This window comes from Dendronephthya gigantea, unplaced genomic scaffold (genome assembly GCF_004324835.1).
Source record: "Dendronephthya gigantea isolate DGI-Jeju-01 unplaced genomic scaffold, DenGig_1.0 000015F, whole genome shotgun sequence".
NCBI classification, from domain to species: Eukaryota; Metazoa; Cnidaria; class Anthozoa; order Malacalcyonacea; family Nephtheidae; genus Dendronephthya; species Dendronephthya gigantea.
In genome coordinates, this window is record NW_021163025.1 from 253,697 (window position 1) to 266,434 (window position 12,738).

Genomic DNA, 12,738 nt, shown 5'->3' on the forward strand with positions numbered 1-12,738 from the left:
AAGCCAGAAATAGGGTCAAAATTTTTGCCACCCTTGAAGCCATTTTTAACCATATATAATGGCATTAAATAATTCTACACGATAATGAAACTTCTCGACATTGCGACAAAACTGACAACAATTAAGTCCGGCAGGGTTTTAAATGCACTTTCAACTATATGTCATTAATATATGCGATTTATAATTTAACAAGTGAAACACATTATAAGCATTTATACTGATTGACAGAGTGAAAGTTGTGTGCACTCAATGCTAGCGGGACACAAGTTAAAAAGCTTTTCCGCGTTAAGCATATAAAAATTCGTAAATATTTTATTGCAAGCAAGTCTTGCTCTATACTTGTTTAACTATAGCTATATATATATACTCTCTATTTTTCGCGAGTTTTTGATAAAATCAGAATTAATGCATGGTTAGATTTCTAGAAAGTTGTCTTGCTCGGACATTTTCAGCTGGTCCATTCGACGTCTATTAGGACATAATAAGGACCTTAAGCATGCAGGACGCGAACGCGACGACGACGGCTATCAATACAATGGGTTATTGAAAAGAAATGAATAATTAAAGACCCATGCTGGGTTTTAGACGTCGTCTTCGTTCTGTTTACAACGAGAAAACGTCGTTTTTCACGTCTTGCCTAGAACGGTTGCATTTCAGGACCCAGCGAGCCCTACCTCGAATTAGGCTCTATAGAATTGTCCTTAAACATAAACACAATGTTTTTAACGCCTTATATCTCACTAAATTGGTACAATTAATAATATGAAACAACCACTTTGCCACAGCATTTATTTAAAGGAGAATTTCAGCCGCGTCGTCATCGTGTTGCCGTCCAATATGCTTAAAGGCAATTCTCCATTACCGTTCGCTTCACCCGCGCGGGCAAAGCGGCCTTTGAAATTCTGGCCATGCGACCGTGACAGATCTGAAAAACAAAGTGCGCTTCGCCCATGTGGGCGGAGCGGACGTAATGGAGAATCGCCTTGAGGTCCCTAATAATATATGCGGACGTGAAGTGACCTGCATACGCGCGTCGCTTACAAGACATGTAACATGAACGCCACAAGACATCGTCTCCAAGCATATAGAACATGAAAATGCAATAATAAAAGAAGCGGCATCTTCAAGTGAATCTATCATTATACTGGGGTCGGTTGTTCAAAGCTATAGGTTAGAGCTAACTCTATGGGTTAAATTATATTCAAGAGTTTTTATTGGTTTATGCATGTGCTTTTGAACAACTGTGCGTTGTAAAGCGTTTAGAAAATATAACTTCTATCGGTCCTAAAAAATTCATGAAAAAATGACTATCAAAAAGAGGTTAAAAAAATTAATGTCAAGATTTGCTTTAATCCTGCATTGTTAAGCTAACCGGCTTTTAAATATATACAACCAGTCCCAGGTAGATGAATAATGCAGCAACTTGTTTCTTTTGAGAGCGCTTGAAAACATGTATTCCATATTTCCATATAATATATTCCATAGGCTTTTTATATTCCATAATGCATGTATATATAAACTGTGCTGTGATATCCCAATCTAAAAGCGTTAAGATCTATATATTCTGCTATTTTTTTTGTATACATTCGTAATGTTAATGTGACGAATAAACACCTCTATATAGCAGGGGACAATATTCTGCTAATAGGATCCTTGATTACTCGATCATTTCACAGCATCGAAATTTGTCTATATCGCCCAGCTTAATGCCAATTCCTCGATAGAGACCAGTAATGTAATGCAAAGCTTTTGAACAGTTTGACCATCCTTTTTTTCCAAAGGAGTCACTGACATCTTCATCATAACACGATCGATATTTGTCAGGATAATTGTTGGGTTTGCAGCAATTACCTCCGTTGATATTATGTAAATAATTGCCAGAAGCGCGTCTTATTCCCTCCAAAAGTAACCGATTGGACAACGATTCCACTTTTTGTTACTATATGTGGGGAAAAAACCTAGAAAACTCAGAATTATCATTAATTCTGAGTTTTCTAGGTTTTTTCCCCACATATAATTTTATAATTTTTAGGAAATTTTTTTCAAGATCGCTTTGAATTGCTATAGCGTCACGAAACTCATATAATGCCCGCTTACACTTTTTGCGATTCTTTTGTTCTTTTGTATAAAGATCGTAGCATGCTTGTAAATAGTTATGTTTGACAATGACTTTGAAATACAGTCGAAATATCACCTTGAATATATGGTGTCTTATTTTTTAACAACTCATATCTTGAGTTTACAAGATGTTTATTTTCGGAGTATGTTTTCCCTCATATTTCTTCTTTTAATACATGCGGACGAATTAATTAGTTACTGATGTTCAAATAACAGCTCTTATAGTATTACATCAGATAATTCTTAACAAATTATTCATTCAGATCTATCTAAAGAAGAAATCGCATGCACATGCATAAAATCGCAGCAAAAAGTGCATGTAAACGGACCTATACATATTTAGTCGTATATAATCGATGCATCTCTGGAACATATAATTTGTAAAATACAGCCGGTTATTTTAACATGCACATGCTGCATGAGCCAATAAGGTTATAAAGATTCCGCCAATGTTTAAACTTTCCTTGACAAGTTCCCGAATGGTTATCTTCGTGTTTGCATGCGAAAAATATCAAGATTTCCGTGAAAAGGATCGAGCCATTATGACTAAAAGTAAAATCTTTCAAACACGCAAACAGCTTCCTTGTAATTCATACAGCCCGCGGTCAGTTTTGTGAAGTGAAATTGCATGCAATATGTGAAGGATTTTTCCCTTTTATGCATTCTCTATACACACAACCCAATAATGAAAATAATGTTAAACAGTATGCATACTTAATTTTGGTGTGCAGGATAACCAATTTCTGCAGTGATAAAAGTAAATGTGCAGTGATAAAATGAGAATGTGCAGTGATAAATGGTATTTTCTCAACAGACCTCACTTTGCCGAGGTGGATTGTCCCCGAAAATGCTGAAAATCAAGTCATAGGAGCTCGCTCAAAAATACAGAAAATTTTCTGCAAGATGTTCTCCAGACCCCTACAATCCGCCCATCTTTAAATTACCAATTGCTCTTTACACGATTTATACGTTATAATAATAAAGCTTTGAAATGTTTTAAACTGGTCGTACCTAATTTTATAGTGTTCAATGAAAACCAATTTCTGCAGTGATAAAAGTAGAATGTGCAGTGATAAAATGAGAAATGTACAGTGATAAATGGTATTTTCTCAGAAGACCTCACTCTGCCGAGATGGATTCACAAGTAGTTGTCCCCAAAAACGCTGGAAATGAAGTCATAGAGACTCAAAAATAAAGAAAATTTACTGGAAGAGATCCTGCAGACCCCTACAATTCCCCCATTTTTAAATTACCAGTTTCCAGTTAGGACCATTTTTATCATGTCCCATGTTTTATCAGAATATTGTGATGATATATGTGCAGTGCATAAAAAATGCTTAAAATTAGCTATGACAGTTTATGTGTAAACAAGACGTACCGATCAAAACTAGTGTGCCAGTCTGCTGTCACGCACACGCTACTCTGAGCGCAGAACGCTGGAATCGAAGTGCAACATTTTGCAGCTTCAAGCAAGGAGATGGGATCTGGATTGGTATCGTTTGACGGAGACTTTCGATAAAGTCCTGAGATAAAATGATTTTCCTGGTCACATTTTGAGAAGCCCTGCTTGTTGAAACTCGTCGCCCAGTTCGCAATCGAACAAGTTTGTTGTATCTCTGAAAGTGTTTATATATAAGCAAGAAGTTTAATATAGTAAGTTTAATAGTACATGACTATATATAGTACAAGTTTCGTCATTCTCGCGTGTTTGCTTACGCCATCAGCCAAACTCGTAGTCGTGGAGTTTTGAGAATTGTTGAATAACTGCGTATTCAACAGCGCAACGACACGATCGTCATATGGCGTAGGCAAACAGAGTTGGCGCGAGAATGCCAAATCAGACCTGTGTATATCGTAGTTATATCAGCTCACACTTTGTTAATTAAAAGAAACAGGTCCATTATACAAATAGAAGGACGCCTATATAAATGGCAGGTATATAAGAGTATTCCTTGCTGATTTCAGCATTTATAAGTGCGCGATAATAAGCGTATATAATTATAAAAATAAATAATATAGAAGTAGTTTGGACCTGTTTCATACGACGAACTTTTTATTTGACGAACGAATGTAAAAAACTTAAACAGTGCATGTTACAGAGTTCGTTATTAGAATTTTAAAAGCTCGGTACATGAAAAGTATTTTTTTATACAAACAGTAAATAAATTTACGCAGTTGATTTTTTATGGCAATATATAATTTCAGGCTTGGGATAATCGAAAAACGAAAACATATAGACTGGTTTACACCATATATATATATATATATATATATATATATATATATATATATATATATATATATATATATATATATATATTATATATATATATATATATATATATATATATATATATACATATATATGAGTAAAGTACATATGAATATATCAACAGGAAATACTAAATGCTTTATACCATCGTATAGTATATAGTCTATATTACAGCTTACATCGACGATTTAGCCGGCCGGCATAAATACTCATGCCCACGAAATAGTGCGGAAAATTTAGTTAAGCCAGCCTTAATTCGGTTTTTCGCCCTTAGAGTAGTCGAGAGAATATAACCCACTAAAGGCCCTGTTACACGGTGCAATTTTTCTTGCGACTTGCAATGCAATTCTTCTTTTAAGAGATGTAAATTTGGCAACTACCGAACTTTTGTCTTTATTAGACTCCTTGGCGCTTCTTACACTAACATTTTAAAGACTCTTCGCTAATTTACTAATCGTTGTTCATTGCATGACAGTATACCCTATATAAGTCATAAGTATTTACTTGGGCTTAAATAATTAAAACTTACCCACAGGCCTAATGAGATAAAGATGGTTGAATTCAGGATTTGTTTTTTTATCGTTTTCAGAAGTCTCTCGAAGTGTTTTATCGTTGAGTTCACATCGACCTTTACCTGTTCCAGACGTTTTGTAATTTGCAGATCTGCATGAACCATCCCTGACGCAATACACACCACATTCGAGCTCGCTTTCCGCCAGTTTTGTATCAATGACATGATTTGCCAAGTATCGCTTGGCGACTTTGCGAAACAGTAACTCGTTAATCGAGCAATTGCTTGGGTGTGACATTAATAACACTAGAAATATGACCCAACTGTTTACTACAAATGAAGCCATTTTCGGTTTTAATTGATTGAATACAATTTTCTTTGTTAACTCTGTTTGCGAGAATCCTTGAAAACAGACGAGGAAAAATTGCGTGTTTTTAACTTTATGCTTTGAGTGCGATTAAGACGATTAATAATTTACCAATTATGGTGGATTTCCACTTATAGAAAGATAGTTCGCTAGCGAAAAGTTTGCATATTTTCTTTAGAATTTTAAAAGCACCAAAAGTTTGACATGACTGTTCTCGATTCAAATGAAAATATGCAAGTATTTCGCTAGCGAACTATTTCTCTGTAAGTGGAACTAGCCTTAATACGCATTAATTGTACAAATGTATATTATAGTGTGATTGACAAGCCATCAGTTAATACAGGCCACAAGCAAATGCTTTTTGTTAAATGCATGCAAATATTTCCATCGTTTACCGCAAGAATGAAACAATTATTACGTTTTTGGGCTTGCCAAAATGTAGCGGGGAATAGCTGACTATAGCTTGTTAAAAAAGTTTGATTATTTTCAGCCATTTCAGACCCCTTCTATTAAAAAAAGAGAAAGTGTAGTCCATGATGCACTTTATACAAACTCTTACGTCTATAATCCGCGTTTTAGAACCTGCACCCTAGCTGCAGGATATGAGACAAAATTGAATTAACAAAAGGAATTGTTTTTGTTCTCGAGGATATGAGCAAATATAATGGGAATAAAACTAAAAATATAATAAGACGTACAACAATGAATTTAATGTAACTGCTCGACCCTGATATTTGTTTCAGAGAATTGGTTAGGATTTATCTGCGCAAAATTTCAAATGTTATTAAAGAAACTTGGACAGTTGGAGCTTGAACGATGTATTGATTTGTGGGACTTGTTGCATCTTAAAAAAATTATTACGTTTCATTTCCATCACGGTTTAATTCTTGGAAGATTCTGCAGAGGGACTGAAAATAACTTATGCATATATTCAGTCATCTTCATCCTTCAGACATTTCCTGCGAAGTTCCGCGATGCGAGCCAATGAATTTCTTGGACGATCATGCGGTGGTATTATTTCGCGTAAACGTTCCAACCCTACACCATCAGAATTCTGAGAATTGATAATCGTGCTTTTCCCAATCTCAGAATTTTTATCAATGCCTTTAACAGTACTCTCGAAATTCTCGCCTGTGCTCTTTTGAGAATTTTGATCAGAGCTTTTCGCACTTAGTCCAGCTAAGCTCGTTGCATTTTGCGAAATATTTTCTGGGGGCTCGGTGTCTTGAGAAATTGTGTCCGAATTTCTAGCATTCGCGGAAATTTTGTCCACTTTGCCCTGCGGATTTTGAGAAATTCTGTCAGCAAGGTGTTTAAGTTTTTCAATACTCAGGTTATTTGCGCCAGGACTCTCCGAGTATTCAGAATCTGTAGACTCTGGAGAACTCAATTCGTTGAGATATTCGTTTTCTCCTTCATCAGCAAAACCACCGACACGCCCTGCGGGTGACTCGTCAGATTCACTGTCATCTGACGGGGAATGGAATTCTTTTGAAAGTAACCATTGATCGACCATTGCCAGCATCTTCTCATCTTCCCCAGTTGACTCGTAATCACGTGGCCAATCTTCATTTAACATTCGCTCATATTCCTCGTTTGTGTACAGCCTCCTTTTTTCACAAACCTTATCGCCCGGAATTCCACCAGACATTTGAAATGGACTCCACATCTGAATGAATATGGATATAATAAAATCTACAATAAATAGATCTAGATAATAAAAATTTAGAAATTATACAATCGCATGCAAAATGTAGTAAAATATTTTTTGTTAAACTGTTTTTTAAAGTATGTATCATGTTATTATTAGGTATTCAACATATGGTGTGTTTTACTTTGTATTATTTTCTCAACGAATCATCATATGTAAAAACATAAAAGAACAGCATCTGTTGCCACATACCTTGATGATTTTCTCGACTCCAGAAGAACATATCATGGCTGTGTCATGGTTGAAACAGACTTGGTTCACAATAGATCGATGACCCTCCAGTGCAAGAGAACTCTGTTCTACCTTCGCAACACCCACGTGATCTTTGCTTAGCTTTGGTACTTTCCAGAGGTATACATTAAAATCTTCCGAGCCTGTCATTATGAACTGTAGAAATAAAAGTAGCTCTTTATCATTCGCTTTTGAACAATTATATAGTTAAAATAAGGCTGACGTTTGTAAAATATCGCTCTCAAACAAATAATAGTATGTTACTTTGCAAATTCTAGGCTAAAAATTATACTCCCGAAAACTTTTTTTGAAAATTTTTTTGTCAAATAAATATTAAACGATTAATGTTATTGTAATAAAATGTACTAGGAATTAATAATAAGAAGCTTGATTTCTGGGGGGCACCAGCTTCCATGGGCGCTTTTGGGTAATATAGAAGGCAGCTTAAAATATGTATAGAGACGGTTTGATTGCCAAAGTCGCAAAGACACCACTAATGTGCACAGTTTATACTTTTTCTCTACAATGAAATTTGGGCACGTGTAAGTGGGCATACGTAGGAGACAAAAAAGGCACCTGTGCCCACCCGGTACCACCTGGCTAATTCCTACGCCCCTGACCAAGATAATTAAAATCAAACTTGCCCAAGCAAGTTATAGCAAAGTACAGCACAGTATTTGTATATGAGGATCTTTAGTAGTACGTAGATTGCATGAAATTGTATAAAAATATTTTCATACTATTTTTTGTTTAATCATTATATTGGATGTTATAAAAAATACTGACTTACAGAAGTATTTATGACCACTATTGTTAGACGAGCCATAATATGGTGCTTATAATTAAGATAGTTGTGTCAGACAAACAATAATGTATATTACATGAAGTAAGAAAGAACAAAAAACACGAAGCAAGCTCGATAAGAAAAGATAAATACGATACGAAAACGAATCAGTTAAATGTTAAATAAAACGAATCCAAAGTCATTTTCAGATTTATATTTAATTAAGATGTAGCCCGGGTAACACTATATACTGCACCCACCTCGTCTTTCAGACCAGCAAAACAGACCGACTTCCTGGTTACTTTGTTACCATAACCTTTCTCACAAAACTCCGCTAAACAGTATTCTCTGTCGATGTGGTACAACACCGGGGGGTCGGACTTTCTCACGGCAGCGATATAGCGTCCTGTCCAATCAAACGCCACGCTCATGGCAATCTGTGACCCACGCTTTGGAAAAGATGACTCGAAGTGTCTCAAACACCTTCAAACAAAAGTATGCAGCTGTTTTTACTAATCACTAATCTTCAAATTATTTAGTTTTTATGCTAAAGAGGATAAATAATTTCTTATATGGTGAACTAAAAATTAAGATTAAGGTGGTGGTAATACAATGCCATTATTTTACAAAATATCAGACAAAAACTATATATCAGAATTACCCTTTTAAGATTATTAGTTTAAAAATGTGGTACAATTAACACTAACTACCACAAATCTTGCTGTAATAAGCCAGCTCATACTTTCTGGAAAAACGCAGTTCAACAATAGTGTAAATAACATGAGCGGGAAAAGATAACCTAGATTTCTTTTCAGGGTGTTTTCCATTTGTAAACGCGTATGTATACGCACGTGGGTATTCGTTTAAAACCCTCTTTTTTTGTAATGATTAATTCTACTTGTATCTAAGCACATAAAAAGTGAAAATTACGACTGTCAAACCTTCTCGGATATCGGGTGTCCCATAATTGTACACCGTTTATCAAATTGGCGGTCACAATCAAGGATGGATCGACAGGGTTGAACTTTGCTGACGAAAAATTGGGTACGTTTGGGAAATACGAGAAGGTTGCTTTAACTGGCCATGGAACCGCAAGTGTTGTACGTTCTAGAAAGAAAAATAATAGAACATTAAGAAAAAATACAAGCATTTTTACATACCTGTACATAAGAAATGTTACTAAGCCTATACTTACATCAACTATTGTTTGAATGACTAGCATAAATTACACGAACAGAGGGATATCTCTTAACAGCAGATTTACAGGGCTACCGTACAATTTGTTCTCGCATTTGTTCTCAGGCAATTAAAACCATCCCACTAACAACAGATTTCATTGCCCGCCTCATTTCGATGGTACTGTTTTGTGTGCACTTAGAAAGTGTCTATTAATATTGTCCATACCAGTTAATTCTAGGAAAGAAAAAAAAATTACCTGTTGGTGCTCGTATATCAAACAAAGTCAGTTCACCAAAGGTTGCCTCTGCAGCAATAAAGATGTTATTGTCTTCTGGATGGAAACATATTTCATTTGTGTTTGCTTCGGCATCAAAACTCCTCACCAGCTCACCACTACATGGAAATATTTGAACCATCAACACACACAAAGGCAGTAGAGCAATATAATTGAAAAACTAATTATACTATGATATTAAACATGCAGGGCCACTTTCTAAGTATACCCCACTGTATCACCATCATTTTACCCATCAAACAAATTATTGACTTCATTATGTCAATATAACCAGCGAGCAGCGTTGCTGCATCTTCAAACAACCGTTTCAATTGTGGTATAACAACTGGTGCCTAGGAAGGCCCTCAGGTCGAAACGTCGAGAAGTGTTCCTGTCTATTTTAGGCAGTTGTTATACGACATTTGATGCTTATAATTATTTCAAAATGTAGAATATATCAATATTGCAGAATGAGACAGTAATTATTAGCTTGCTTGCAAAGTTTTTGGTCTATTAATGTATATTATTCATCAGGATATACTTTAAAGAAACTACCTTTGGGTGAAGCAATGATTTACATATCTTGCTATAGCACATACTGTTTTTATACAATGAAACCTGTTGTTAGCTGATATAAATAATAGTTTTGCATAAAAGATTAATACACCGACACTAAATACATGTATTGAGCTGACTATTTACCTTTCAGAGTCATGGCATAGAATAATCTCATCATTACCTACACATAAGATTTAAGCAAGGAAATCACGTATTGGTTATAAGAATTAGGTGAATTTTTATGGCTCATTGATAACCAGTGATTATGGGATTTTCAATGCATTATTTCCGCTAATTGATCAGAATTCAGGAAAATAGTAATTCTCCACAAAATCCGTAAAAAATGGAAAAAAAAGCTTTCTCAATTCTTTTCCTAATAATAAACAAATCGAAACATAGTCGAATTCAACCTTTGCAGGATATCCAGAATAATTCAGGCTGAGGTCAATGTTATATATAGATAACATTGACCGAGGCCTGAATTATTCTGGATACCCTGCAAAAGTTGAATAAAATAATTGTTTTACTATTCATTGGATTTTGTCTGTATATAATACTGCTGCAAAACCGCGAACGCAGGCCAATAACCTTTACAGATAACAACCTAACCACTGAAAAACATGGCAGACACCAACAGATATCTGAATTTATCCGTACATTTTCAGCCTATCAGCAGACAATTACACTATCTAATGAACAATAATGAAAGATATTGTTCTAATTTTTAAATCAAATGACTAAGGTTTTACTGGCATCTTCTAGTAAGTCCTGTCTGTCATTGATATTGTTTTATACTATCTACTGCCAGATAATTTTACTCATCAGTGAAAGCTAGAGGTTTGTGGAAAAGTCAATTAATCAAAATGCTATATACAAATTTAAATTATACACTATTTGTTTAAAAAAACTAGCTTTACTCACCAGCAGAAATGATCTGTCTATTATCATGATCAAAAGTGACACAAAATATGTTGGATTGATGCTGTTGTTTCATGCACCTTGGTGTTGTATTTCCTGTAACAGCTTCACGTAAATTCCACACCAACACTCTTCTGTCATCACCACCTAAATAATTTAATTAACATGACATTATTGATACCACCAAGATAATTAATTAACTCAAATATGATTAAGGATAAATAGCTTGTTTAACTGTTTATAACATTGTATATAAGACAACTTTGGTAATAGACTGTCACTTTGAAGAACTAGTTATCACTTTGCAATGTGTTTTGTATTAAATGTCTGTGCACATAATCCAATTTTGTCAGATCTATGTACGTAATGTTGATGTCAGATGATTTTGTCAGATGGAATGTAGTGTATTACTAACGAAGCAGTACTACTTGGCTTTAGTGGATTTCCTCCCCATCAACCCATGTGCATGCATGGAAATTCACTCAGCAGACTATAAAACATCCACCACAAGCGAATTGGATGGCCTATTGGATGGCCTATATATTGATATTTTCATTGAGTTAATTAAGATGAACCCTGGTCCCTGGATTGCCTGATCTTTGCATTACCTGAAACCAGAAACTCTCCACCACGTTCTGAAAATGCAAGTGCATTCACACATTCAGTATGGCCCACCAAGTTTTTGGAATAAAGCCATTTTGACGAAGAAAATTTTTCAGACAAATATTTCTTTGAAACATTTCCAAAAGCTGCACCATAGGTTTCAATTACTGTCTGATATTGAAAATACAGAGCTCCACTGCAGAGATAAGGCTTATGCATAGGTAAGAGTACGCTCGTTTTAACCTACGTTTGTCTCCATGTCTCAAAATATTTACATTACCCGTATTGTGAAAAGTGAAGTCATCTTTTATTGTCACTAGACTCTAATTATTCGAATTTTATATCAGAATAAAGCTTTTCTAAAGCTGAACTGTCTCCATTATTTTTAAAGTGGGATAAAGATGGATTGGGAAGGATAATAATGCCAACGAATCTGATCTCTATATGTCACACGATGTATCTGCAATCCGCATATACAAAAATTAGAAGAATATCAATTTGACTGAGCTGAGTAGATGTCCGATCATAAAGACCCTAATCATAACGACAAAGGATTATATAGTATATATAATGAAGGACGAAGAAGAGCATTATTTTGGTACATGTGAATATTATAGTTTATTCATCTTTGATTTTTGTTCAAGTTTTGGAAGCCACTTCAGTGCTTGCTTGGCGACTGGCTGTCGAAAGAGCCGGCAAGAATGCTACAGCGCATTGTTTGAATAAATAAACTAAAAACTGTATGCCATATAATAAATCCCTTATTAACCGAATACGTTCGGTCCGTACTGGAAAAATATCCGACCTCGGTCTTTTATGTACGGACCTCGCTATCGCTCGATCCGTATATACTGTCACGACCTCGGTCTGATATTTTTCTAGTACGGACCTCAAATTCGGTTAATAAGTGGTATATTTATTATATGGCACGCGGTCTTGTAACTAAATGGCGTGCGCTGATTGGTTCTTCGCCGGTCTGGTTTCTGGAATCCCCCAGTATTAGACCGTTGCCGTAGTAAGTTAGTAACGGTCCAACTCTCTAATTAAAAAAAAAACAAGCTTGCACTTTTATTTTTGACACGAAAAATATCGACGGAGAATGGACGAAGAGAGCAGAGGTAGGTAGAGAGCATTATTTGGTACATGTGAATATTATATTTATTCATCTTTGATTTTTGTTTATATTACTGTATTATTCTTATTTAACGAGTA

At 35.2% G+C, this 12,738-nt stretch overlaps 1 protein-coding gene across 1 annotated transcript; it reads right to left on the minus strand.

Annotated features, from left to right (window-relative positions):
- Positions 1-5,785: 5,785 nt before the first annotated feature.
- On the minus strand, positions 5,786-11,899 carry LOC114520006 (DDB1- and CUL4-associated factor 5-like). Its single transcript, XM_028540201.1, has 8 exons — positions 11,532-11,899; positions 10,927-11,070; positions 10,150-10,186; positions 9,430-9,566; positions 8,936-9,101; positions 8,255-8,477; positions 7,172-7,366; positions 5,786-6,937 (listed from the first exon to the last, which is right to left on the minus strand). Exons 1-8 carry the CDS (start codon positions 11,743-11,745, stop codon positions 6,200-6,202), a joined length of 1,854 nt encoding a protein of 617 aa, XP_028396002.1. The 5' UTR covers positions 11,746-11,899; the 3' UTR covers positions 5,786-6,199.
- Between the last annotated feature and the right edge of the window lie 839 nt (positions 11,900-12,738).

Excerpts from the sequence above, each read along its gene's own strand:
- LOC114520006 (XM_028540201.1), bottom strand. The coding sequence starts at position 11,745 with ATGCATAAGCCTTATCTCTGCAGTGGAGCTCTGTATTTTCAATATCAG. Across the intron at positions 9,567-10,149 it reads CTATGCCATGACTCTGAAAG|TGGTGAGCTGGTGAGGAGTT; the intron begins GTAAATAGTCAG and ends ATTTCCATGTAG. Across the intron at positions 6,938-7,171 it reads GAGTCGAGAAAATCATCAAG|ATGTGGAGTCCATTTCAAAT; the intron begins GTATGTGGCAAC and ends ATATTCATTCAG.